The sequence below is a fragment of the Muntiacus reevesi genome, chromosome 11 (assembly GCF_963930625.1).
Source record: "Muntiacus reevesi chromosome 11, mMunRee1.1, whole genome shotgun sequence".
Classification (NCBI taxonomy): Eukaryota; Metazoa; Chordata; class Mammalia; order Artiodactyla; family Cervidae; genus Muntiacus; species Muntiacus reevesi.
Window position 1 is genome coordinate 24424436 of NC_089259.1, and position 27296 is coordinate 24451731.

A 27296-nucleotide genomic window follows, 5' to 3' on the forward strand; every position below is an offset into this window, starting at 1 on the left:
CAGAACTAATGTGAGAATATTTGCTAGATTATATGTTGCAAAGTACAGCTACTGAAATAATATGTATAACTTTTTGACACAATCAGTTTCCAAGTTTAAATAATATCCTTGATTAGAAGATTATCTTTGGTTGGGCTTAGTGTATTTGGAATAACCCTATTGAGGACAGAGAGAATAACATTTTAGCCATAGATAATAACATGTGTATCATGAATCACAGGTCATATTTCCATATGGAGGAGGAGAAAATAATCCTCCAGCAGTTAAAACTGGTATAACTGCAGATGGTGACTGTAGCCATAAAATTAAAAGACGCTTGCTCCTTGGAAGAAAAGCTATGACAGACCTAGACAGCATATTAAGAAGCAAAGAAGCTTTCATGGATTCTATTATGCACAATAAAGTTTATATTTGCTTTATATGCAATAAAGTAATTCTGGATGGATAGACAGGTTTAAAGGATTGATTCTACATGGAAAGGCAATGTATATGCAAAAGAAAGTAAGGGAAATAAGTTACCCAGGAAAATAAACTTTAAAGGAGACATAAGGGGGAAAAAGTTTAGATCTCTGGTAAAAGTCCACAAAGCTAACTATTTTACGTACTGGCTTAAGCAGCGCTGAAACAGAAACTATTATCACACAATCAAAATCTCACCACGTATAAAAATTATACAAGTTTGATTTTCATTATTATACAATAGAAAAATTAAAGATGAAATTAATATACCACTGACCTTTACAATAATGGGACAAAAAATACTTTATAGTATTACAATTTCTGAGGGACGTAATAAAATAAAGTCTATTTGTGAGAAAAATAGGATGGTACAATGTGAGTTCTAAAAAACAGTTACAAGAAACCAAAGATTCTCACTTGGCAGATGGGAATATTTCTGGGGAAAGAGTTACTGCAGAAAGGGCTTATTTCTCTTGTGATCCAGGGCCCACCTAAATCGAGGCAACTTTACATAATTGAAGGTCATCTGTAATGTGGAAACTGCATTTTGATACCTGAGAAGGACAGACTGGAGACTGATGGTCAAGGGTGACATGCCCTGGGGCTGACCTCAATCTATGAAACTAGAGGCACAGAACAACATATCTGGACAGCAGAGATCATGGACCAAGAAAAAATCTGCCCGTGTACATTTTCTTTAGTTGTAGTGGTGTTTAAAATACAATGTAGGTAGATATTTTTAATTATTTGAATGTTAATAAGAACTAATTGGTTTGTTAATATTAGAACTTATCCTGAGTTCTCAGAACTAGGCAATTTTATTAGCATTATAGAATTCTTTAATCTGGATCTAGTTTTTAATTAACTCAAAGAAGATCTAAATTGAAAATCTGAAGACATGGCTTTAGAAAACAAACTATACAGCTGCATACTCTCGAACTAAGATATCTGCCTTTATTGATACTAAAGTTCTTTGCTGGTAAACAACAAATTAGTGATTTTGAAACTTTTTTTTTTACTACAATAATTCTTCGGCACTCAGCCTTCTTTATGTTCAAACTCTCACATTCGTACATGACTACTGGAAAAACCACAGTTTTGACTATACAGATCTCTGTTAGCATTTCATGTCTTTGCTTCTTAATATGCTGTCTAGGTCTGTCATAGCTTTTCTTCCAAGAAGCAAGTGTCTTTTAATTTTATGGCTACAGTCACCATCTGCAGTGATTTTGGTGGTGGTGGTGGTGCAGTCACTAAGTCGTGTCCAACTCTTGTGACCCCATGGACTGTAGCCCACCAGGCTCCTCTGTCCATGGGATTTTCTAAGCAAGAATACTGGAGTGGGTTGCCATTTCCTTCTCCAGGTGATCTTCCCGACCCAGGAATCAAACCAGGTTTGATTCTTTACCTGACTGAGCTATGAAGCCCAAGAAGATTCTTTACCTGACTGAGCTATGAAGCCCAAGAAGATAAAATCTGTCACTGCTTCCAATTTTTCCCCTTCCACTTGCAATGAAGTGATAGGACTGGATACTATGATCTTAGTTTTGTGAATGTTAAATTTTAAGTCAGCTTTTTCTCTCTCTTCTTTCACCCTCACCAAGAGGCTCTTTATTTCCTCTTCACTTCCTGCGTTTAGAGTGGTATCATCTGCAAACCTGATGTTGTTGGTATTTCTCCTGGTGATCTTGATTCCTACTTGTGATTCATCCAGCCCAGCATTTCACATGATGTACTCTGCATATGGGCTTCCCAGGTGGTGCTAGAAATGAAGAACCCATCTGCCAATGCAAGAGTCTTAAGAGATGTGGGTTCGATCCCTGGGTTGGGAAGATCCCCTGGAGGAAGGTATGGCAATGCAATCCAGTACTCTTGCCTGAAGAATCCCATGGACAGAGGACCCTGGCAGGCCATGGTCCACAGGATCACAGAGAGTTGGACATGACTGAAGTGACTTAGCAGGCATGCACACTCTGCATATAAGTTAAATAAACATGGTCACAATATACAGCCTTGTAGTATTCCTTTCCCAATTTTGAACCAATCAGTTGTTTCATGTAAGGTTCTAACTGCTGCTTCTTGACCCCCACACAAGTTTCTTAGGAGACAGGTAAGGTGGTCTGGTATTCCCATCTCTTTAAGAAATTTGAATTTTGTTGTGATGCACATAGTCAAAGGCTTTCGCACAGTCTATGAAGTAGAAGTAGGTGTTTTTCTGGAACTCCCTTGCTTTCTCTCTGATCTAAAGAATGTTGGCAATTTGATCTCTGGTTCCTTTGCATTTTCTAAATCCAGCTTGTACATCTGAAGTTCTCAGTTCACATACTGCTGAAGACTAGCTTGAAGGACTTTGAGCATAACCTTACTAGCATGTGAAATGAGTCACAGCCTTGTCATGGCGCAGGGGCTTGCTTAACTCAACGAAGCTATGAGCTATGCTGTGCGGGGCAACCCGAGATGCACAAGTCGCAGTGGAGAGTTCTGACCAAACATGGTCCATTGGAGAAGGGAACGGCAAGCCACTCTAGTATTACCATGAGATCCCCACGAACAGTATGAAAAGGCAAAAAGTTTATGATACAGCAATGTAGAAGGGTCAGCCAGGCAAATACAGGTAAATGGAAAGCATTCCATGATCATTACAAAAGAATTCAACTATGGAAAGACTTTTCTGAAGCCCTCATATTCTTTAAAAGTCAGAAATACATTGATTTAATTGAATTCCCTAGCTATAATGTTTAAAACATATAAATCACCATGGGAAAAATTAATTTATCTGATATATATATATACACACACACACACAAACACATACATACAAAGTATTACTGAAATGTATATAAGGTTTTATATTTGTTGGCTTTATAATTAACTGAAATTAAAGGATTATATAAACAATCAAACTATTTATATAAATAATTTATATAAATATAAAACATATATTTATAATATATAAATATATATATATAAATATAAATAAACAAATTAGCCTCTGTTTCATTACCTGGATCAATCCCTCTAGCAACTGGCATGCAGTATATTTATATATGGGAAATACACTAGTCCCATTGCCAGATGCTGCTGTTCCATAATTTACAATGACAGTCAATTGTTATTCTGTAGGAATTTTGTCCATAATTAACTGAATTTTACATACAGGTTGTTTCCCATCATCCTCCCTGATACCTTGGGCTACAGAAGCTAGTGAAAGCTTTCCATGAACCTATTAAAACAGAAGGAAAAAAATAATATTCTCAAGCTTTTAAATAATAATATCATAAATTTAAAAGAATATTTGTAACATATTTCATAATCCAAAACAATCAGAATTCAATTTTACAAAAGGTAGATTTTTTTAAGGTGGATTTACCTTAGATTACTAAAGAAATGTTAATCTTGACTAAAGACTATTATTTTCATGGGTTTTAATTTGATCTTCCCATTTTTGAAACTAGTACAGTGAAGTAAAACACGATCTTATGCATTTAAAGTAAAATTCTTACACATATACAGTATATACTGTGTAACAGAAACTCAAAGATGTTCTAAGGTCATGTTAGATTATAATATATGAAGGCAATCTGGCTGTCAATGTTGAGTTAAGTGATACAGCTAATCAAGCAGGCAACAAGGTGGAATCCTTGTTGATTCCTATGAAAAACTCCTTTTTGAAGATAAGTATGATAATCTGATTTTCTTTCATTTTTAAGTTAATTTATGTTTTTATCTAGATGCCCAGAGTGTTTTTTTTTTTCCTCTCTAAAGTCCATTAATTTTACTAGAATGTATCTCAATGTTGGTCATTTAGGTAATTTTCTCAGATATTCAGTGTGTCTTTTAAATATATATGTTTTAAAACTATTCTTTTAATGCTGAGAATTTCTGTGCATTATTGACCCTATTATCTTTTATTTTTCTGCTCTTCACTTTGTTTATCTCCTTTGGAGACTCATATGAATGCTGAATATCCCACATTTGCCCGTTCACTCTCATCTTTGCTCATCTCTTTAAGTCACTATTGTTTTGATATTTATAGTTTCTCTTTCTACCTTATATTTATCTTATAGCCTTATATGGTGAACTTATTTACTTCTTTATTTCTTCTAATTCAATCCCAATTTCTAAAATTATGTTTCCCTTTATTTCCAGTTCTTTCTTAATTCTTATCAGTACACCTGTGGGGCTCTCTACATTCTGATATAAATTACTTCTTATCCTGTATTATTTCCTAATGTTTATTAAAATTTTTCATCTTTTTTTCCTGGTATTTATGGCTTTGAGGTATTTTCTACTTCCTCTCATTTTTCTTTTCCTAAAATATGGTATTTTGATCCTTTTTGTTACTATTTTTTGTGAAATTGGGTTATTGGAACTTTTAGATCATTTTTAGATAGCTTTTCTTTTCCTCTTCAGATTCTAGAGATCTCTATTGTTTGTTTTTATGTAGTTTTTTAAAAAAAAATATGAGTCTACTTTCTGAGATCTATTAGCTCTGTTTGTCTTCCCCAGTTTTATGTGGATGTTTTCTTTATCTCTTTTGTTTTCTGTTGCTCAATTTGGATTCTATTCATAGCAGTTTCTCCTCAATGTGGGACTTTGTCCTGGAAGAGAACTCTGGTTGGGTTAATTTTTCATGGTGTTTAGATGCTTTCACCCCTTCTATACATACCAGGGAATCCCTGGATTCATCTCCCCGTTTTATCTGCTGTTTTCAAATTGGCCTGGGTTTTCCAGTCAGTAGCTGTACAACATCATATTGTTCAGATGTTCTCTTGCTTCCCACAATCCTATCCATTCATCTGCTGATACTGTGTATATCTCCTAGTTATAGCTGGATTGTTCCCCCAGGCTACTTTAGTGTTCAGTAGGATACACCGTCACCTGGTTTTGATGTAAAGGTATACTTGTTGTAGTTATTGTTTTATTATCCACTGTTCTGCTGCTCACGGAGGAATTCAGGGATATTTAAAAACAGCCCCCATTGCCATCTACCCTAAATTTGTCACGTACTTTTTTTGTATTATTGCAATTTTAAAAGTGGATAACTACTGAAACTATTTTAATTTGTAAGTTTTGAATTAAACATACTCAAGTTTTTCTAATTATGTGGGCTTATTGTTACTGTGAATGATTCAAAGGTGATATAAGTTCTTTGAGTAGGCTCATTCCTTTCATAACATTTCAGTGATGTTCTTAATTTAAACTATAAATATTCTTGAGCATTATATAATTTTAATAACATTTATCAGTGTTACTAAAAGTATAGTAGATACTTTAGTGACATTTCCTGCACTGCCATTATCCCTTCCTAAGATGTTTCAACTTAAACACTGCTTCTAAGGTGGGTTGTGTATTACATCCAGTGTTGCCCCCACCACCCACCCCAGTCTTAACTATGAGGATAGACACCTAACCCAAGGTTGAGCCATTCAGATCCTCTCATGATAGGAAGTGACTATAGTCAGATGGTAAAAGAACTTTATATTCAGGCACACTGACAGTCAAGTATGGGGTGCCATGCTGGGCCACATCCTGATGACTAAGAAAATGAACTTAGTCTGAGAGAGAAGTGAAAAATTTGAGTTGATAAGCAGACACAAGCAAAGATGGGGGGATATGAAGCTGCATTTGAGGCAACGGGAGTAGTCCTGGTTACTGACTCCCTGTTTCCCTTTCTAAGCTGCCTCAAGTCTATCTGTATTTCATTTCCTGTTTTTGGATGCTTATAAGACTAAGTGCTGTATCCCCATCATGATTAAATTATATGTATGATCTTGTGAGTTCTCAAAAAAATATAAATAATGCTCACAGAATATAACAGTGATATTCAGAGCCACTCTGTGCTGTTGTGAAATAAGACAAGAGTAAAGAGCACTAGGCTAACACACGCAAACACACACACATGCCCACACTGAAACATCTTCCCTTCAAGTTAACTTGGGTGATTACTGCTTCTTTATTACTATGGCAACTCTAGACTCATGGTAGTTCTAAGACCTCCTTAATAAAAATTACAAAGATCTAATATCAGCACTCAAACTACAACTGGACTTTCTTCTTTAAATCTTAACTCAAGGTTAAGCTTACACTTATAGGCTGCTCTCAACTCTTTAAGAAAAGTCTCATGGTTCCTCTGAAGTGAATCCTCCATTGCTCCTTAAGCCAAATAAATAAAATAATTTTGGATCAAAGGTTGTTCTGTCGTCTTGGGCTGGTATATTTTGATACTTGCATACATATCTAATTTTTACGTATTAGTTTGAAAATTGAAAAGGCTATTATTTTTCTTAGAGAAAGTTCACCAAGCTCCTAAAAGTTCATACTAAAAATCGAAACATGTATACTATGTAGGGTGAAACAGATCACTAGCCCAGGCTGGATGCATGATACAAGTGCTCGGGCCTGGTGCACTGGGAAGACCCAGAGGAATCAGGTGGAGAGGGAGGTAGGAGGGGGGATCAGGATGGGGAATACGTGTAAATCCATGGCTGATTCATGTCAATGTATGACAAAAACTATTACAATATCATAAAGTAATTAGCCTCTAACTAATAAAAATAAATGGAAAAAAAAATCCTTAATCATTGCCAAGGGGAACACACACACACACACACACACACACACACACACACACGTACACACACACATATCAAAAGCTATGCAAAAACAGTAAATATTAATAAATGAACTTAAAAGATGTGAACAACGCTGATTACTCTAGAATCATATAGTAACAAATTTACACAGTTTAACTAATAAAAGTGATAGACAAATTAAGAAAATAAAAGGATATTATTTTGACATGTGTTTTAAAGGACAAAGACAATATAAACTACTGATAATTATTCTATGAGAAAAACTCAAATGGAATACATGTGAATTAAGAAAACCTGAATATAAAACAACAAAAAAGATGCAATTCAAGTATATTTTATGATTATTTGAAATTAGGAGTAATTGCTTTCTCTTTTCATAAGACGCTAAAATATCCTCAGTTACCTAAATCCAGTTTTGTTCCTACCAAGTACACATGATGAAATCAAAAGCACTGAGATTTATTCAATAGAAGGATTATTTTTGAACAGAAATATTCAACAACTACAGGTAAGATATTCTTATCATGTAATTCTCCTGCTCTTCAGGATAGTTTGACAGTTTTTCTTCTCAGAGGAGAGAAATAATGCACCAAACTATGGAAAGAGGGGAAATGGAGCAGAGAGAAAAAGAAAGAATGATCAAGAGTACATGTTCAAGAATGAGAGCATGACAGGATATGTAACTTCCACAGGATGAGGTAGAAAGCAAGAACAGACTGTGCACACAGGGGACCCATCTCATGCGTATGGATGATTGATCAATATTGGGAATTCTCACCACAGAACACAAATTTTATCTATCTCCCCTTATTTTATTTTCAAAACTTACCTCTACTAAACATTATCAGTAACAAAAATAAAGTTCTATTCAAGTACAAGGGAAAAAGATACTCAATATTATGTACAAGAATCTAGGCTAGGCAATGTTAATAAAACCAATAAAATACTTTCTATTTACAAGTGAAAATAATTTTATCAATATTGAATAAATAAAACAGCAGAGAAGACCAGACGAGAAGGCATTAATTTGGCACAAGGAATCTGAAGCAGGACTCAATGGATGAGAATAATTTTAAGGAAAGAAAACCATAAAAAGACCCGTGCAGAAGAAAGAGTCGTAGAAAAACAAAGAGATGTGATATGTGTGACTCACTGAATGTTAAAGGAACGTCTTCTATAGTAAAAGGACAGAGACTAATTGAGTCTGAAAAGGAAGGTTATGACTAAATTGTGAGGGATACCAAATGTTGTTCTGGAGTACAGCAGAGAATTCTAGATTTGTTTGATTGTTCAGCCTAGCAGAAATTTGGAGGACTGTACCTTAACAGGGTCAACTTTCTATTTTGTCAAGCAATGGCATTTACAAAACAAAACTCAAAACCAAATAATCTCCCATTTGCTATCATCATTTTATTAAGAAAAATCATTTTAACAAAAAAGGAGGAACATTAAATCAACATAGTTTTAAAAATTGGATATATTAAAATTTATTGGATGTAGAAAAGTGAAGAAATAAAATTATATTCTGCTAAGTAAACACAAAGTGAACTTTGAATATATAACTTGTTCTAATGCTTCATTTTTTTTAGCATAGTTACCTTTTAAAAAATGCAATAGGACTATTCCTAATGCTCTTTCAACTCAATTAAGAGTTTTTGAGGTAAACTTAGGGAAGCCCATGAAAAAAACCTCTTAATTACGAGGATATTTCTCCAACCTTCTCTGCAGTGCTGGGAAGAAATAAGAAACAGACCAGATGTCTGACTATGGAAAATTCTGGAAAAGGGGGCTGGCTACATATGTGGGGTTCTGACTGACCAACATAGAGCAGTTAAAGGTCATCTGATAGTAATTCCTTAGAACTTAAAATGGTCACAAATTATCATTTAGAAACCAATAATGTAAACCTCATAACTTCAAATAATTCAATCCTTCTTTGCTTTTGCTACTGAAAAACAGTGCTAAATTTGTGTCCCAATTTTAGCAACAGTACAGGATCATCACTAACATTATTACATCACTAACTTTATTCCATGTTTAGTTTAGCATGTCTTTGTTCACTATGATTTTCTTTGGTAAATTTGTAATCATTTCTGGAAAACATATACATATATAATAGAAAAAAAAGATTTTGGGTAACAAGGAAACATTTAGGATTTATTTTTCAATAATGCTTATTGAATTTTTTTCTTATTATAATTATAACATGTTATAGGGTCACTGCACTAACCATTCTTTTGACCTAGGACACTCTTCTAGTAAACTGCATGGCTTATCTCCTTTAAGTCTTTGCTGAGATGTAACTTTTTCTATTGAATAATTTAAAATTAATCCTTCTTTAAAATTAACCCTTCTTTAAAACTGCAACCTAATCATGACACTGCTATAATCCCAATTCCCTATGATGTATTAGTACTTATCATTTTACACAGCACTTGTACCACCTTCTAATGTGCTTTAATTATTTATTTTGCTTAGTGTTTATTTGTGTTTTCTCTTTGATAGAATATAAGGTGCACAAGGCAGGGATCTTGGTTATTTACTAATATATTCCAGGTATCTAATAGCACTTGGTCTAGAGTAAGAAGACAACCATATGACACTATTCTAAGAGCTTTATATGCATTATTTAACATTTAATTATCACAAGTCCTCTATGTGGGAATATTATCATTGACTACATCCTACAGAAAGAAACTAAGCTACAAAATGGGTAAGTAACTCACAAAGGATATATAAGCTAAGAAAGTAGTGAAACAAGGATTTAAATTCAGGTTATTAACTATTATTGTCTCCACTAATACAGACAGATTGTGCAAAAGCAATTAAGACAATAATAGAACAGGGACAGAAAAATGTCTACAGTAAATAGGAAGTGAAAAGCAAATATATATATATATATTTGCAAACATATATGAAATTTGCTTATTATATGCCTGCTAAATCCAAGGAATAGCACCTAAAGCCATCATTTACTTATAAGATATCAACTAGATATTGATTACCCCTTTCTGAAGCTCATGAATATTTATAAGTCAAAACTTTTTAAAGAAATAAGGCTTCAGACAACCATACTTTTCAAATCTCCTAATACAGGTGCATGTACTAAATCTTCCCAACAGTTAATTTATCTTCTTTGTCTTCTCACTTCATTTAAGCTGCTACAGAGTAGAAGATAACAGCTTCATCAATTCCCAGTTAAGTATTTCTTTATATTTTCTCAGTTAAGGACTGTCATATTACAAGCTATTTGTAACTAAGCAAAGTCACTTAAAGAAATATCAATCTTATAGTTAGAAGGAGATTTTAGACATCACTGCTTAGCAAACATGCAACCTAAAAAAGGATATATAGCAGCCCTAACAGATGGAGATTTTAAGGGCCAGAGTTTCCCTTTCCAACAATTTTTCAAAGTTTTTCATTCTGTTATGAGCACTGATTGTGAAAATACTCTATGTTTTTTAATAAATAAGGAGAAAGCATACATGAATATCTTACTAAAATCTGTGGAAGCAATGTCTTCTTATTCTTTTAGTAAATATTCCTTTAGTAACACAAGTTATGCCATGATTAATAGATACATTATAGGAAACTAAAATAATCATAACATAGAGAGAAATCATACCTTCTATCAATAGCTCTTGTCCATGACTGCCAAGAAGTGTACGAGATAGGAATGGGGCAAAGTCTACAAAAATTTCACGAAGAAGAGGAGCAACTTTTTCTAAAGCTCTTTCAAGTTTTGCAGTGATGCTGTTGAAATTAAGACATAAAGACTAGTAAATATGGTTCAATATAAAACATCAAATAAACTTTAATTCTAAATTAAAACCTTTAAAAAAGTCACAAAAGTCCAATTCTAACCCACTAAACAGTAACAGTTTCAAGTAAAAGGCGCAATGTAGAGTTTTACATTAGTCACAAAGCTACTCAGAAGGCCACAGCTGTATCAGAAAGATTACACTGTGAAAAGGAGCCAGTGTCCTGCCACCCACAAGCCACAGACACTGGCCATAGCTGGAGGAGCTGCAAGAAAAGAAGCTGCTATAGGTCTTCTTTGTCTATCCTCCTTTTCACACACAAAAAAACTGTTCCAAATACCTACTATATGAGTCACTGTGAAAGTTACAAAGTATAAATTCTTGTTCTCAAGAGTACCCTGAAGAGCTGGACAAATAAGGGAATAACTGGAATTCTGTATGACTGAGCTGAATTGCTTTGCCAAAGTAGGCATTTTCTATATCATAAGCCCACTCACTTTTTATTTACCAACCATTACATCATTATTTATATTGTTGAATATTAAATTTCAAGTTACATGGCCTTACATAAGCACTCTGATATTCTTGAAAGCATCTCGAGTAGGATATGTAAAAATAAAAACATGGATAAAGAAAATAATTCTGCTGAAAAAATATATTCTGCTCAATAATTCTGCTCAAATAAATAATTTGGTTATATCTAAATCTCTCTCTTAGAAGTAAGTACTTTAGAGTAAGAGTGTTTGGATTGGAAGGTTGACTCCATGTATGCTACCCAGGTGACACTGAGACATCAAACTTTTCACATCTGCAAAATGAAGATGATAACTCTACTTACCCAATGAGAGTTAATGAGTTAAGGCATGTGAAGTGCACAAAAAAGAACCTGACATACAGTGAGAGGTCAACAATGATAGCTCTTCTAACTGCTATTTGGAATAAAACACACCTATACTTACTCATACAAAACGTGACTCATATATTTGAACCAAAACAAAATCAATATAGTAACCTTAGATAAGCACACACTCTTCTACATGGATGACATGTACAGTAAGGAAATAAACAATACTTCACAATAATAAGAGTTCTTCCACAGTGCTAAGTAATATTTTTGTTATATATGAGGAAACCATAAATGACAAAAAATTAACCACAAAAAAATGTGCAGCATATGATTTACATTTACAACAAAACTATTTTAAGTGAATAAAGAGGAATTATGGAATAATATAGGATAATAATAATAATAATAATATCCTATTTAAATAGGATAACATAGAATTATATAATAAAGGATACTTTCTTTCCTAACTTGGAATCAGCATGATCTGAACTCTCTCTTTGTGTACACAAAGCCTCACCATTAGCACTGAAATTTAACTTTGCTTCCTCTTATATGGGTCAACAGCTTTACATAAATAAGAACTCAGGTTTAATAACTTAAAGAGAATATCCTGTAGGAACATTTTTAGGCAAGAGAAAGGGAAATGGTGGGGCTTTGAAGACTTGCTAAAGATAAAGAGCTTTCAATATTTGCCCCTACTCTGTTACTCCAGGAGCAGATACATACATTAGGGCAAGGGTTCTCAATTTCTCAATTATTATTTAGTGTATTGCAGAAACATCACTAAGAATGGAAGTCGTCTTTCTTTAAAAAAAAAGAAAGGAAAAAAGCACAGAAAGAAATGAAAGATACTGAATATTATCTTCAAAGAATTAAAAGAAAATAGTTGCCAACCTAGAATCTGTTCTGGTTCAAAATATCTTTCAAAAACAGGTGAATTTCAAATATTTCTAGTTAAAAAAAAAAAACTGAAAGAATTCATGAGTGGTAGGCCTACACTAAATGAAACAAAAGGAGTATTCTTCAGGAAGAAAGAAAATGATAGCACACAGAAGTCAGACATTCAAAAAAAATGATGAACAAAAATAAACATAAACATTTGGGTAAATATAAGTACATGTTGACCAATAAGACAGTAATTGTATTCTCTTGAGGCATTTAAAATTTAACATGCACACACATAGGCATATATATGTATAAATGTGGTTACAAAATTTGGACTAAATGAAGTTAAGCTATCCTGAGGTCCACGCATTGCCTGGGAAGAGGAGTTAGATAATCAAGAATTAATGTTCCAATCTGGAGAATGAGCACTTAAAACACTGTTTCTCAAAGTGTATTCTCAGAGTCAGTAGCACCAAGATCACTTAGTGTAATGGTTAATTTTATGTTTCACCTTGACTGGACAACAGGGTGGCCAGATGTTTGACTAAATATTATTCTGGGTAAGGTCTGTTAGAGTATTTCTGGATTAGATGACAATTTGAATGGGTATACTGAGTAAAGCAGATTGTCTTCCCTAATGTGCCTGTGCCTCATTCATTCAACTGAATATGTAAATAGAACAAAAGGCTGGATAAGAGGGAACCCCTTCTATCTGATAGCTGGTCTTTGATGGCCTTCAGACTCAACTGAAACATCAACTCTTCTGGGGTTTTGAGCCTCTCAGCTTTCAGACTGGAACTTATACTATCAGGCCTTTAGACTTGAATTAGAACTACCTATTGGCTCAGCAATGTGTTTTAATTAAGCCTCCTATCTAACTGTTGCATACTGATGCTTAAGATCCATTGCACTAAGCAAAAGAAATACAGTATAAACTCAACCTATGGTTTCTTGTTACTTCTCTATAGTGAACATTTCTTAATGACAATATGAATAAAACTGATTAATCACTGCCAAGACTTGGAAGGAAGGAAAGCAGAAAGCAAACTCATAATAAATATTAAGAATAAAAAGGAAGGACTTTCCTACAGACTACATGAATGTTAAAATAACAGAATATTGTGAACTATATTATAACAATAGAATCTACCAAAAGTCACACAAGACAAAAACAGAAAATCTGGGGATAACTGTAAAAATTTAATTTATAAACTTTTCCTCAAAAGGAAATCTAGAATCAGACATCTTTGTGAACTCTACCAAACATTTTAGTAATTAAAAAAACAAAACAAGAGAAATTAAAAAAAAATCATATGAAACCTCTTCAAAAGAAAACAGCTGTGCATAACATAAAAAGATTGGATTTCTTTTAGGAAGTAAAGGTTTGTTTAACATTTTTAAAATTAAAAGTCATTATAATAGACCACATTAACAGAAAAAGGAGGAAAATCACATGGTCATCTCTATTACTCCCCTCCAAAAACAGAAAACATGTAACACTCATAGTGATGTTAACTCAGTTAATTATAAACACAAGAGAATTATTATATTTGATAAAAAGTTTCTTTAGTAAATAGGAAACATCATTATTAATGATGACATATTTAAAACTTTTCATTTGAGATGAATAAAAGAATGCCTGTTCTAGTCACTTCTATGAAAACTGCACTGGAGGTACTAGGTGATACTAAAAATAAGGAAAAAGAAATAAAAATGTGTAAGGATTTGTGTAATGGGGAATAAAACTGTCAATATTCAAAGATCAAATGACTGTGTACATATATGCTTATTTAGAGATAATAATGGATAAACTAGAAAAAAAATGAAGGTTTCATGATATTAACCCAATATATTGAAACAAAGTATATATACTGGAAAACAGTTAAAATGAAATTTACACAATAAACAAATTTACATTAAAAATATCAAATTCCACTTTTCACCTTAAAGGGGTTAAAGCAGTCTACAAATACCTCCCATGCTAACAACTAGAAAATTTTACAAAATGCAGAGAACAACTATTTTCATACCAAATGCAGGGTATGAGACCATAAATCCTGAGAAAAAAGAAACAAATGACATGAGTCCCACCATCACTCAGATTTCCAACATGGAGGTATTTCAACAAGACTAAAACTGTAGTTCAAGAACAACAGAATATACAGGACATAACACCCACGAGGAAGGTGCCATGGAGAGAACAGTAATCTTTGGCTGAATAACAGTCTCTGTGTGTGATGTCTGAAAGCTCCCAACATTAGAAGAGACAACGTAGAAAGAACAATTATGGAAGAGTCATAGCATACATCTGCATCCCACACAGGGCCTAGAGACTTCGGTAGACACACTGAGCATTCTGGAGAAATCCAGCATACTTTCTAAGTGTGGCAAAATTAGTCCAAGGATAAAGGCCATCCTAGATATGGAAGGACAGTTTTTTGAACAAATAGTGTGACACAAACTGGACACCTGGACATAGATCTCACCTCTTACATAAAAATCAGCTCAAAATGGGACCCCGACTTAAAACTAAAACTGTTCATCACAGCACTGTTTATAATAGCCAGGACATGGAAGCAGCCTAGATGCCCATCAGCAGATGAATGGATAAGGAAGCTGTGGTACATATACACCATGGAATATTACTCAGCCGTTAAAAAGAATTCATTTGAATCAGTTCTGATGAGATGGATGAAACTGGAGCCCATTATACAGAGTGAAGTAAGCCAGAAAGATAAAGAACATTACAGCATACTAACACATATATATGGAATTTAGAAAGATGGTAATGATAACCCTATATGCAAAACAGAAAAAGAGACACAGAAGTACAGAACAGACTTATGAACTCTGTGGGAGAAGGTGACGGTGGGATGTTTCAAAAGAACAGCATGTATATTATCTATGGTGAAACAGATCACTAGCCCGGGTGAGATGCATGAGACGAATGCTCGGGCCTGGTGGGCTGGGAAGACCCAGAGGAGTCGGGTGGAGAGGGAGGTGGGAGGGGGGATCGGGATGGGGAATACGTATAACTCTATGGCTGATTCGTGTTAATATGACAAAACCCACTGAAATGCTGTGAAGTAATTGGCCTCCAACTAATAAAATAAAATAAAAAAAAAAAAAAAGAAAGAAAAAAAAAAAAAAAACTGTTACTTAAACCACAGAATTTCATAGAATCTTCGGGAAAAAATCTCGGGACTTTGGGTAAGATGAAGATTTCTTAGACAGGACACCATGATAAACTGGATTACAATAAAAATTCAGTTTTCCTCTGCTACAAAGAACATAAAAATAAGCTATAGTCTGGAGCAAATACTTGGAAACAACATTTCTGAAAATGGACTTGTACTAAGAATACTGAATGCACAAGACTCAAAAGCAAAAAAGCAAACTAATCATAAAATGGGCAAAAGACATAAACAGACATTTCACTGAAAAGGACATACTAATAGCAAATAAGCACACAAAAATATTCTCAGAATCATCCATTAGGAAAATTCAAATTAAGACCACAATGAGATATCCCTATATACCTACCAAAATGGCCCACAGAAGAAAAAAAAAAAAGGACAAAACCAAATGCTGATAAAAATGAGGAGAAACTGGACTATTCATACATTGCTTGTGGGAGTTTTTTAATAAACCTGAATAGGTACTTACCATATTAGCCCAGTAGCCTCACTCTTGGGCACTAAGCCCAGAGAAATGAAAATATATGTTCACATAAAAATAAAAAGGTTTATTGTACCCCTTGTTTTTTGGTACTAGCCCAAAACTAGAAAAAAACCCAAATGTTCTTTAGAGGATGAATGGTTAAACAAATTGTCATACATCCATATCATGAAATATTACTCAGAAATTCAAAAGAAACAACCCATTAAAATACAATGACACTTGCATGGCTCTCATGACATTACACTGAAAAAGATCAATCTTCAAATTCATTTCAGAAACACTTATGAGTCAAAGAAGAAATCATAGAGAAACTTAGAAAAAATACTGAATGAAAATTAAAACAACATTAAATTTGTGAAATATAGCTAAAACAATGCCTAGTGTTATGGCTTTAAATCCTCATAATAGAAAAGAAGAAATCTAAAACTAAAGAACTAAGCAAGGGTTTGGCAAGTATTTTCTACAGAGGGTAAGATACAAAATATTTTAAGATTTTAGGCAATGTTATCTCTGTTGCAACTATTTAACTCTGCCATTGTACTGTGAAAGCAGTCACAGGCAATAAATAAACAAATGATGCTACTGTTTTCCAATAAAAGTGTATAAAGGATATTATGACAGGCAGATTTGGGCCCTGGGTGGTAGTTTATAGACTCCTGATCTACCATACACCTTCAGACTCTAGAAAAACAAAATTAAGCAAACCTGAAATAACTAAAAGGAAATTTTTAAAAAGTAGAATTTGATGTAATTAAAACAGAAAAATAAGTAATGAATCAAATACCTACTTTCTGGAGGGAAATTACAGTATTGAAAAAATCAATGGTACTCTACTAATGCTAAAATGAGAAAAGGCATAAAATATTAATAACAAATTCAAAGATGAAAGAGGAAACATCATTAGAGAGTTCCTATAAGTATTTCAAAATAATAAAATTATGAAAAACTTTATGACAATAAATCTAACAAAGTAGATAAAATGGCTGAATTTTGGTCACAAATGACCAAAACTGATGCAAAATAAAAATAGAAAATCTGAATAGTCATCTAAACACTGAAAGAGTTTAATCTGTAAAACATCCTCAGTTTAAAAAAAAAAAATTCCAGAGATTGCTTCACTGGTGAAATCTCAAACATCTAATAATAAATAACACTAAAGCTACAAGTAGTTGCAAAGATAAGATGGTCGATCTGAATGCAGAGTTCCAAAGGATAGCAAGGAGAGAAAAGAAAGCCTTCTTAAGTGATCAATGCAAAGAAAGAAGAAAACAATAGGATGGGAAAGACTAGTGATCGCCAAGAAAATTAGATACCAAGGGAACATTTCATGCAAAGATGAGCACAATAAAGGACAGAAATGGTATGGACCTAACAGAAGGAGAAGATATTAAGAAGAGGTGGCAAGAATATACAGAAGAACTACACAAAAAAGATCTTCATGACCCAGATAACCACCAAGCTGTGATCACTCACCTAGAGCTAGACATTCTGAAATGTGAAGTCAAGTGGGCCTTAAGAAGCACCACTACAAACAAAGCTCATGGAGGTGATGGAATTCCAGCTGAGTTATTTTAAATTCTAAAAGATGATGCTGTGAAAGTGCTGCACGTAATATGTCAGCAAATTTGGAAAACTCAGCAGTAGCCACAGGACTGGAAAAGGTCAAATCATTCCAATCCCAAAGAAAGGAAATGCCAAAGAATGCTCAAACTACCCCACAATTGCACTCATCTCACATGCCAACAAAGTAATGCTCAAAATTCTTCAAGCTAGGCTGCAACAGTATGTGAACCAAGAACTTCCAGATGTTCAAGCTGTATTTAGAAAAGGCAGAGGAAACAGAGATCAAATAGCTAACATCCTTTGAATCAGAGAAAAAGCTAGGGAATTTAAGAAAAATATCTACTTCTGCTTCATTGACTATGCTAAAGCCTTTGACTGTGTGGATCACAACAAACTGTGGAAAATTCTTAAAGAGATGGGAATACAAGACTACCTTACGTACCTCCTGAGAAATCTGTATGCACTGCACGAAGCAACAGTTAGAACCAGACATGGAACAACGGACTGGTTCCAAATCAGGAAAGGAGTATGTCAAAGCTGTATATTGTCACCCTGCTTATTTAACTTAAATGCAGACTACATCATGTGAAATGCCAGGCTGGATGAAGCACAAGCTGGAATCAAGATTGCGGGGAGAAATATCAATAACCTCAGATATGCAGATGACACCACCCTTATAGCAGAAAACAAAGAAGAACTAAAGAGCTTCTTGATGAAAGTAAAAGAAGAGAGAGAAAAACATGGTTTAGAACTCAACATTCAAAAAACTAAGATCATGGCATCTGGTCCCATCACTTTATGGTAAATAGATGGGGAAACAATGGAAACAGTGAGAGACTTTATTTTCTTGGGTTTCAAAATCACTACAGATGGTGACTGTAGCCATGATATTAAAAGACACTTGCCCCTTGAAAGTAAAGCTATGACCAACCTAGACAGCATATTAAAAAGCAAAGACATTACTTTGCCAACAAAGTTCCATCTAGTCAATTGGAAATTTGTTCTTTTAAACTAAAGAAATGAAAGGAAAAGAAGCTACTTATAGTTTGGAAATAACAACACTAAAAGAGATCTATAGATGATATATAATGCTAGTTGCCATAGATCTATAAATTCCATTCCTTATTAAAATTCCAGCAAGTTGATTTTAATATGGATATTATCAGTTCAGTTCAGTCACTCAGTTGTATCTGACTCTGCGACCCCAGTTCAAAAGCATCAATTCTTCTGCACTCAGCTTTCTTTATAATCCAACTCTCACATCCATACATGACCACTGGAAAAACCATAGCCTTGACCAGATGGACCTTTGTTGGCAAAGTAATGTCTGTGCTTTTTGATATGCTATCTAGGTTGGTCATAGCTTTCCTTCCAAGGAGTAAGCGTCTTTTAATTTCATGGCTGCAATCACCATCTACAGTGATTTTGGAGCCCAGAAAAATAAAGTCAGCCACTGTTTCCCCATTTATTTGCCATGAAGTGATATTGATATACTGAATCTAAAATTTAAATGGAAATGCACAGCATCAACAGTAGTTTAGCCTTCCTTGGAATAAAAAGGACAGGATGGGAAAACAATATTTACCCAGATACTTATCTTTCTTAAACCTAAAGCTAATTATGATAGTATGTCACAAGGATAGACAAACAAACTCAGTAGAATGGAGGGCCAAAGCATAATCTATTACATAGGAACATGATTTATGACAAAAGTGGCAGAGCAAAGGAGATAGGAGAGTTTCTCAAATAAATGGTCCTGGGTCATCTTAACATCCATATCACTTCTGCTTCATAAAATTCACAAAACTCAGTTCCAGATGAACTATGCATCTCAATATAAAAAGCAAAAATAAAGCAGCCAGAGGATGAGTTGGGGAAAATTCAGGCAAAGATCTCATCTACAACACAGAAAGTACAAAAACCCAAAAAACTTGATAAATTGAGTTTAATTAAAATTTACAGCCTCTTTTGATGAAAACAGATTCCACAGATGATATGAAAAGCCACAGAATGGGAGAAGGTATATAACTATCAAAGGGTTCTTTTTCAAAATGCATAAGGAGAAAAGCCTTTACAAATTAAGGAGAAGACAACTCAATGTTTCAAAATGAGTAAGAGATTTTAACAGAGAAATCACAAAAGAGGAAAACCAAAGGACCAATAAATATTGGTCCCTTTATCCATGCCAAAAAGTCCAATCGAGGAATTTACAGTTAAGAATTCTTAAGAATGTTTAAGTATGTAATTAGTTGTTTTGATATTTTAGATAGTTAAGAATTACATAAGATATTACAATATTACATAAGCTTTTATAACATATAAGAAGATGCCCGACCTCATTAAGTACCAGAAAAATACAAACAGAAAATACAATGGAATGCCACCGACTCAATGGACATGAATTTGAACAAATTCCAGGAGACAGCAGAGGACAAAGGAGCCTGGTGAACTGCAGTCTGAGTCAGACACAACTTACTGACTGAACAACCACCACCACTATACTTCCACCAAAATGGTTAAAATGAAAAAGTGACAATAAGTAAATATTGTCACAGATGTAATGAATTAGGCACTCTCGTAAGGTGCTAATTGAGTTTAGTAAACTTGCATCAACCACTCTGGAAAACATTTGGCTTTATCCAGTAAAACTGAACATACACATATGAATCAGCAATTCCACTCAGTTATTTACCCAACATATATGCATACAAATGTGTAGTATACCTAATGTACAAACAGCATTGTTATGTAAAAAAGTAGCATTACTTGTAATAGTGCAAACCTGGAAAATTCCAAATGCCCATCATCAGTAAAACAGATTAATAAACTGTAATATACACCACTAAGGAATAAACACGAACAAAACTATTGCTACATGCAATACAGATAAAATCTCAGAAACATAATGTTGAACAGAAGAAGCCAGAGACAAAAGAACCCATACTGTGCAATTCCATTCATATAAAATTCAAAAAAGACAAAATTAATCCAGTTTTAAGTCAGTGATGGATTTGAAGAAGAGCAAGAACAGAGTCAGAAAAAGGCACACAAGATGGGGGCTTTGAGCTACTTGTAATACTCTGTTTCTTGCCTTGAGTGGTGGTGACACAACATCATTCTTTAATTGAGATTTTATATTCTGTATTTGTGTGATATTTCAATTAAGAACATGAATAAATGTGTGTGTGTGTGTGCAATTTAACACCAAGCATGTGAGCCAATCTCTTGTAGGAATGTTCTTTGATGTATGCATGCCAAGTTGCTTCAGTCGTGTCCGACTCTTTGCAATTCCATGGACTGTAGCCCACCAGGCTCCTCTGTCCATGAGATTCTCCAGGCAAGAATACTCGGGTGGGTTGCCATTGTCTCCTCCAGGGGATCTTCCCAACCCAGGGATCAAACCTGAGTCTCCCGTGGCTCCTGCATTGCAGGTTGATTCTTTATCACTGAGCCACCAGGGAAGCCCATGTTGTTTGATATGTTACTACAAATCATTTTTATCTATTTATCAAGATACAAAAGATAAAGTTTGGTGGTTCTACCTCTAGTTATATATGTTACATATAACTCTATTCTGAAAGTCTATATTTTAAACTCACCACCCCACCAAAGATGTCCAATTTTATCATGGTGCCACATGTGCATGTTTCTACCGTACATGAAACTGTAACAAGTGCTATATAACAGAGGATTATAAATTCAGGAAAGAGATCTTGAAAACCATTCAAGGCTTCTCAGTTTAGACTCTGAAATATAATACATGATTTTTACATAATGAATAACTATCTAAAATATCAAAACAGTGAAATACATACGTAAACATTCTTAAGAATTCTTAACTGTATCTTTAAACTTAATGAATACTGTGTTTTACTCCTTTTGAGCTGCAAGGAATGGAGAAAAATGAGTGAAAAGAAACAATCAGTTCTGTATACCTCATGTTTTCAGCTGAATCTTCTGGCATTGGAGCAACAGTTTGCACAGCTGGAAGGTTTTTGCTGGTAGCACCATTCACAAAACTAGAAGACGAGGAAGAAGACGAAGACCCTGAATCCACGGCACCTGTTCCCAAAATAATAGTTTTTAGCCTTGAATACAAACTTATTGAATAAAATAATTTTCATTACATCATTACTGAGTTTGAAAAAAAAAATTCATCTGAATTTCAAAATAGAACTAGGCCATTAAAAAAATCATTTGGCCAAAGGTACATTAATAACTATAATTATTAAAAATAGCTATTGCATTGAAACAGTTTATTTACTTATATTATGCTAACAAAACTACAGATTACAAATGGGGCATAAATAAAAGACATCAACAAATGAAAACAATTTTAGATAAAATGAGGTTGATAAAACAAAGTAAATTTAGATGTGAAAATATTATCTGCTTTTTTATTGCTATGTTGTTATACTTTTAGTTTTCATCATTTAAGATATAATTAGCAATAAACTGTCTCAACATAAATTTGTGGCCCTGCAGCATCAATGCTTATTTTAATAATATGATAGCTTAAGAAGGGCTATAATAAGTATATTTGAACCCAATTTTAAAATAATGAGTTTCCTCAACGATATGAAGATGCCATTTTAGAACAGATTTTCCTATACTACACCATATAAGTATATTAAATAGTTGTGGAGTTGAGGGACATCTAGTGTTTCTAAATGTTATCTTATCTTTATCGTATCTTACACTAATACCCATAAAACTTGGATTTCACAACAACACTTAACAGCATGTTTGTGCCAAAATTTAAACTAGTTTTGGGTCCAGTTTAGATGCTGACCCTCAGTTTATTTGTGTGTGTGTTTTTGTGTATCTGTACATACGTATTTCTAAGGAGGATATTCATTGCCTACATTTTTATTGTAATATATGTTTTATACTATCACTAGACCTCGGGCTACCATCACTTTCTAAATCTATTATTAATTCATAGAATAGAAATTCAAGGAAAATATCATACCTTGTTTCAAATAAAGATAAAAAAGAAATTATTTGCTTTTTACTCTTAAAAGTAAGAATTTAGTCCATAAACACCAAATGCAGATTTTTTTTTCCCTACTACATTGGCTTTTTAAAAAGTTATTAACACTCTTTTGAGTTTACATTTTGGTAAAAGGAAAACATTTTTATTCCTTCTTCTAGAAAGCAGAATGAGTATAAAGAGTAAGACTGTAAACTAGATAGAAAAAAAACTTTATATAAGAAGTCTTCAAACAAGTCAGACATAAATACTTGTTTTAATATGTATAAATCAAAAATGTTTTGTTCTTTAACACAATGCCATTAATGATGTTTATTTGCTAACATAAATATGCTTCATAGAGTACATTCTACTTACTACAACCCCATAAATGTGCTGTTCATGATGTGTCAGGACTCAGGTGGTATGATAAACAAGATAAATACAGAAAGTACAAAGAGCTATGAAATTAATAAAAATGGGAATAATCTAAGTAATGATAATAGATGGAAAAGTTCAAGGCTATACAGTTTGGAGAAGAGAAGGCTACTATAGTCAGGGAAGGAAAGTCAGGGATCATCTTGCGTTGTGTAAATACCTAAAATGGAATCACAAAGATTTGGGTAAGGATTTATTTAGCTAATAATCAACAGGAACATTTCTGGAAATTTACAAAAAAAGAAAAAAGTTACTTTAGGCAGGCTTTTAAAAGTTGTAGTGATTTGGAATTTTTCTGTTTCTAGAATTTTTAGGAAAATGTTGGACAATGAATGGATATAACTGTAATCTAAGTATATAAATTAATACAATGTCAAACAATGGTTCTTATTCACATGCACTTTTTGTTAAGTTGAGGCTCTTGCATATCGTCAAGGTTCTTAAGGGAGCTTTGTGAAAAGTATATATTAGGTTTCAACCAGAAAATGTCACTAAATCCATTTTCTGGCACTAATATATATAGTATATTTTGATATTCTTGATACGGTTTACTAATTTTTACATATCAAATGTCAGTGTTCAAATTATCTTTTGGCTTTGCTCCCCAAATATCCTTCAGCAATCTGAGTTCACTATGAAAGTAAACAGCATCTTGTTTTGAGAAGACTCAAAACAAAACCCATAGTGTTCTCCAAAGTGTCTAAAAAGTTTACCCTAGAATTACAAAACCTGAAAACATGAAGAATCATCTTCTTAAAGATTAAGATAATCTTAAAATGATCACAGCATTTTAATTTTTAAGATCAAATGAGCAGAAAAAATGGAGATACAGAAAACAGAAAGAAAAAGATGAAGTATCACAAGAATAGATAAGGACGCTACCTGTTGTATTAATCATACTTTTTGGTGTAGCTCCAGTGGCAGCGAATATGTTAGCGGTGCTGCCTGTTGGCAGCCCACTTCCAGCGGCAGTGGCTCCTACGGTGGTCACAGCCAAACTGCCCGGAGGCGGCTTCTTAACAGGGACCACAACACTCCTGCAAGGCAACGATGAAAATGACACAACGGCTAGGATGAATGCTAATCTTGCATTGGCAGATACATGCATTCAACATCAAATTATCTTTTAGAAAACATTTGTTTGATGTGGACCATTTTTTAAAGTCTTTACTGAATGTGTTACAATTTTCCTTCTGTTTTACATTTTGGTTTATGAGATCTCAGCTCCCTGAACAGGGATTGAACCTGCACCCCCTGCATTTGAAGGTGAAGTCTCAATCACTGGACCACCAGGGAAGTCCTATCATCAAATTCTCTCCTCTTTCTTTTTCCTTTTTCTGACTGCAACTTCATTGGTGAAAAGAATATAGACATTAAGGATATACTGTAAAGTGTTAACTATTATCATTTATTTGGCAAATATTTACATAGAATGTAGAATCTGGACACCTTTTTTAAAGATGACATGTGGTCTATAATCACAGCCCTGGGAAAATGTGAAAAAGGTGTGCTCTAGTTAGAATATTTTTCACATATGCACATAGGGATTTTTGGTAAATACACACATACAAAGTGTCCATCGTATCTCTATTACATTATAAATGTGAACAATAGTCATAAAAACATTTGAAAGCCAAATTCTGAACTTCTTCACAGTAGAGCTAAATATTAAGGCAAGGAATATGGAATAACAAAGTGGTTCAGTGGTAAGGAGTCTGCCTGCAATCCAGGTGACATGGGTTTTATCCCTGAGTTGGGAAGATCCCCTGGAGAAGGAAAAATACTCCAGTATTTTTGCCTAAGAAACCCCAAGGACAGAGGAGACCGTAAGGTTACTCATGAGGTTCCAAAAGAGTCAGATACAACTTAAGAGACTAAACAACAACAAACAATAAAATTAAACTTTATTTCCCTGAATAAAATTGAGTTGTTTTTCATAATAGGGATGTTATTATAATGAAAGAGAAATGAGAGGATACACTGGACATTTGGTAAAAGATCTCTTTAGATTTCAAACACTGACTTTGTGAGCTTAGAAGTTAAAAATGTTCTCATGTTTCTTTAGCATATTTAAATGAATTTCATTAGAAAAAATTCTGAACTTAACATTTGTGTTAACATTAAATAATAAATAGATGTGAACAATCAATTTAAAAGATAAAGAAACTCTTTAACATAATAAATATTTTTAGTTTCTTTCAGTGAAGTTTTATCTTTCTCAAAGTTTACAGTACACCAACTCTATTTAATAAATACTTTCAAGCATTACTCACTTATTTATCTTGAAAGTAGATGAGGTATTTTAAGTTCAAATATAATGCTTGAAAACAAGTGAAAGTCAGTAAAAATATATCCAATCTAAATTAGGTCTTTTTAAAGTACTGTCTTTGAGATGTTATTTTATTTTTTTGGCTGTACCAGGCCTTTAAATAGAGGCATGAGGACTCTCAGTTGTGGCATGCGAGATCTAGTTCCCTGACAAGGGATTGAACCCAGGCTTCCTACAAAGGGAGCATGGAGTCTTAAACACTGAACCATCAGGGAAGTCCCTAAAATAGACCTTTTAAACTAGGTCTTTTAGATTGTAAAGAAAAATTTAATTTTCTCATTAAAAAGCTCTATTTAAAGGAAACTGTATCAATGACTCCTTGACAAGTCTATGGCTTAAACTTCTTTAATATCAACAATTTTTAAAAGAAAAATGACTTCATCAATGTAAAAAAATCTAAATTTATAAGGATTATCATTTTCAAATTCAGGGGCATTTAAAATATTTTTGTGACCATAGTAATTATAATGTTAGATAATTGTAACCTCTGCCCTCCCAAATTCTTCCATTAGCTCTTTTTGGATACTTTTTTCTTTTCTCCTTAATGGATGGAGTCAATTCATTAGAATCAACCTTGTACTTTCAACTATCCTATTAAATTTCCAAAAACACACACTGTGCTTTCAATCCCTTCATTGAACATTCCTGATAGAATACTTTATTTCACTGAGAGGTGGTGTGACATTCTGGAGAGTGTACAGGATGTGGAGGTAGAAGATTAAGGCTTGAGAACTAAATCACTTCAAGCTATGTGGTATTAAATTTCAGTTTTTCAGTAAAAATGGCAAGGCAAATGTGACTTATTTCACATATACCTGTATAAATTAAATGAGACTGTATTTTAAAGAAACATGTCAAATTAAGAGATGCCTTATAAATGTTAGTAATTGTTACTACTTTCCAAATTGAAAACTCTCTGCCTATAAGATAAGGTATTTATTTACAATGATATACATAAAGATCAATAGAAAAGAAACCAAACTAACATTCTGGATTTATCATCAAAACTCTTCCCTAAACTTATAAACTATTTCATTGACTAGCTAGCAAGAAAACAAAATTAACAATTCTTGATTTGAAAAGAAGTCAAACTATCATATTTTACCCTAAATCTCTCATTAGAATTCCTATGGATAAAATAAACTCAAACTGACTGATAGTGCTATGAGATGTATTTGTAAATGGTACAAAAAATATATATATATATTGCCAAAAGTTTCCTGATTAACTGATCATTACCAACTTCGTACAAACTCTCTATAACAAGGCATCTTGTCAAGAACTGACGCTCCGAGATGTGTATTAAGAAAAATGAGTTATATGAATGAGGGAAAAGAGTTTCACCTCAACAACTTGCACTGATGGCTTGTAAATTAATGCAAACAACATTAAATGTCTTCCTACTAAAAGAAAACTTCTGAAAACATCTGATTTAATATTCAGTTCAGTTCAGTTCAGTCGCGTCCAACTCTTTGCGACCCCATGAATTGTAGCACGCCAGGCCTCCCTGTCCATCACCAACTCCCGGAGTTTACTCAAACTCAGGCCCGTTGAGTCGGTGATGCCATCCAGCCATCTCAACCTCTGTCGTCCCCTTCTCCTCCTGCGCCCAATCCCTCCCAGCATCAGGGTCTTTTCCAATGAGTCAACTCTTCACATGATGTGGCCAAAGTATTGGAGCTTCAGCTTCAGCATCAGTTCTTCCAATGAACACCCAGGACTGATCCCCTTTAGGATGGACTGGTTGGATCTCCTTGCAGTCCAA

General features: G+C 33.7%; 1 protein-coding gene across 7 annotated transcripts in view; it reads right to left on the bottom strand.

The window, feature by feature from the left end:
* NBEA (neurobeachin) overlaps positions 1-27296 on the bottom strand; it is a 652386-nt gene that overhangs the window by 351556 nt on the left and 273534 nt on the right. For 6 of the 7 annotated variants that reach the window (XM_065901711.1, XM_065901709.1, XM_065901708.1 and 3 more), the window contains 3 exons: positions 24085-24239; positions 21728-21854; positions 10681-10808 (listed from right to left, as the gene is read on the bottom strand). In XM_065901711.1, coding sequence (XP_065757783.1) covers positions 10681-10808; positions 21728-21854; positions 24085-24239 — 410 coding nt within the window. The remainder of the gene's footprint in view (positions 1-10680; positions 10809-21727; positions 21855-24084; positions 24240-27296) is intronic. The other variant, XM_065901706.1, reaches the window with a different exon arrangement.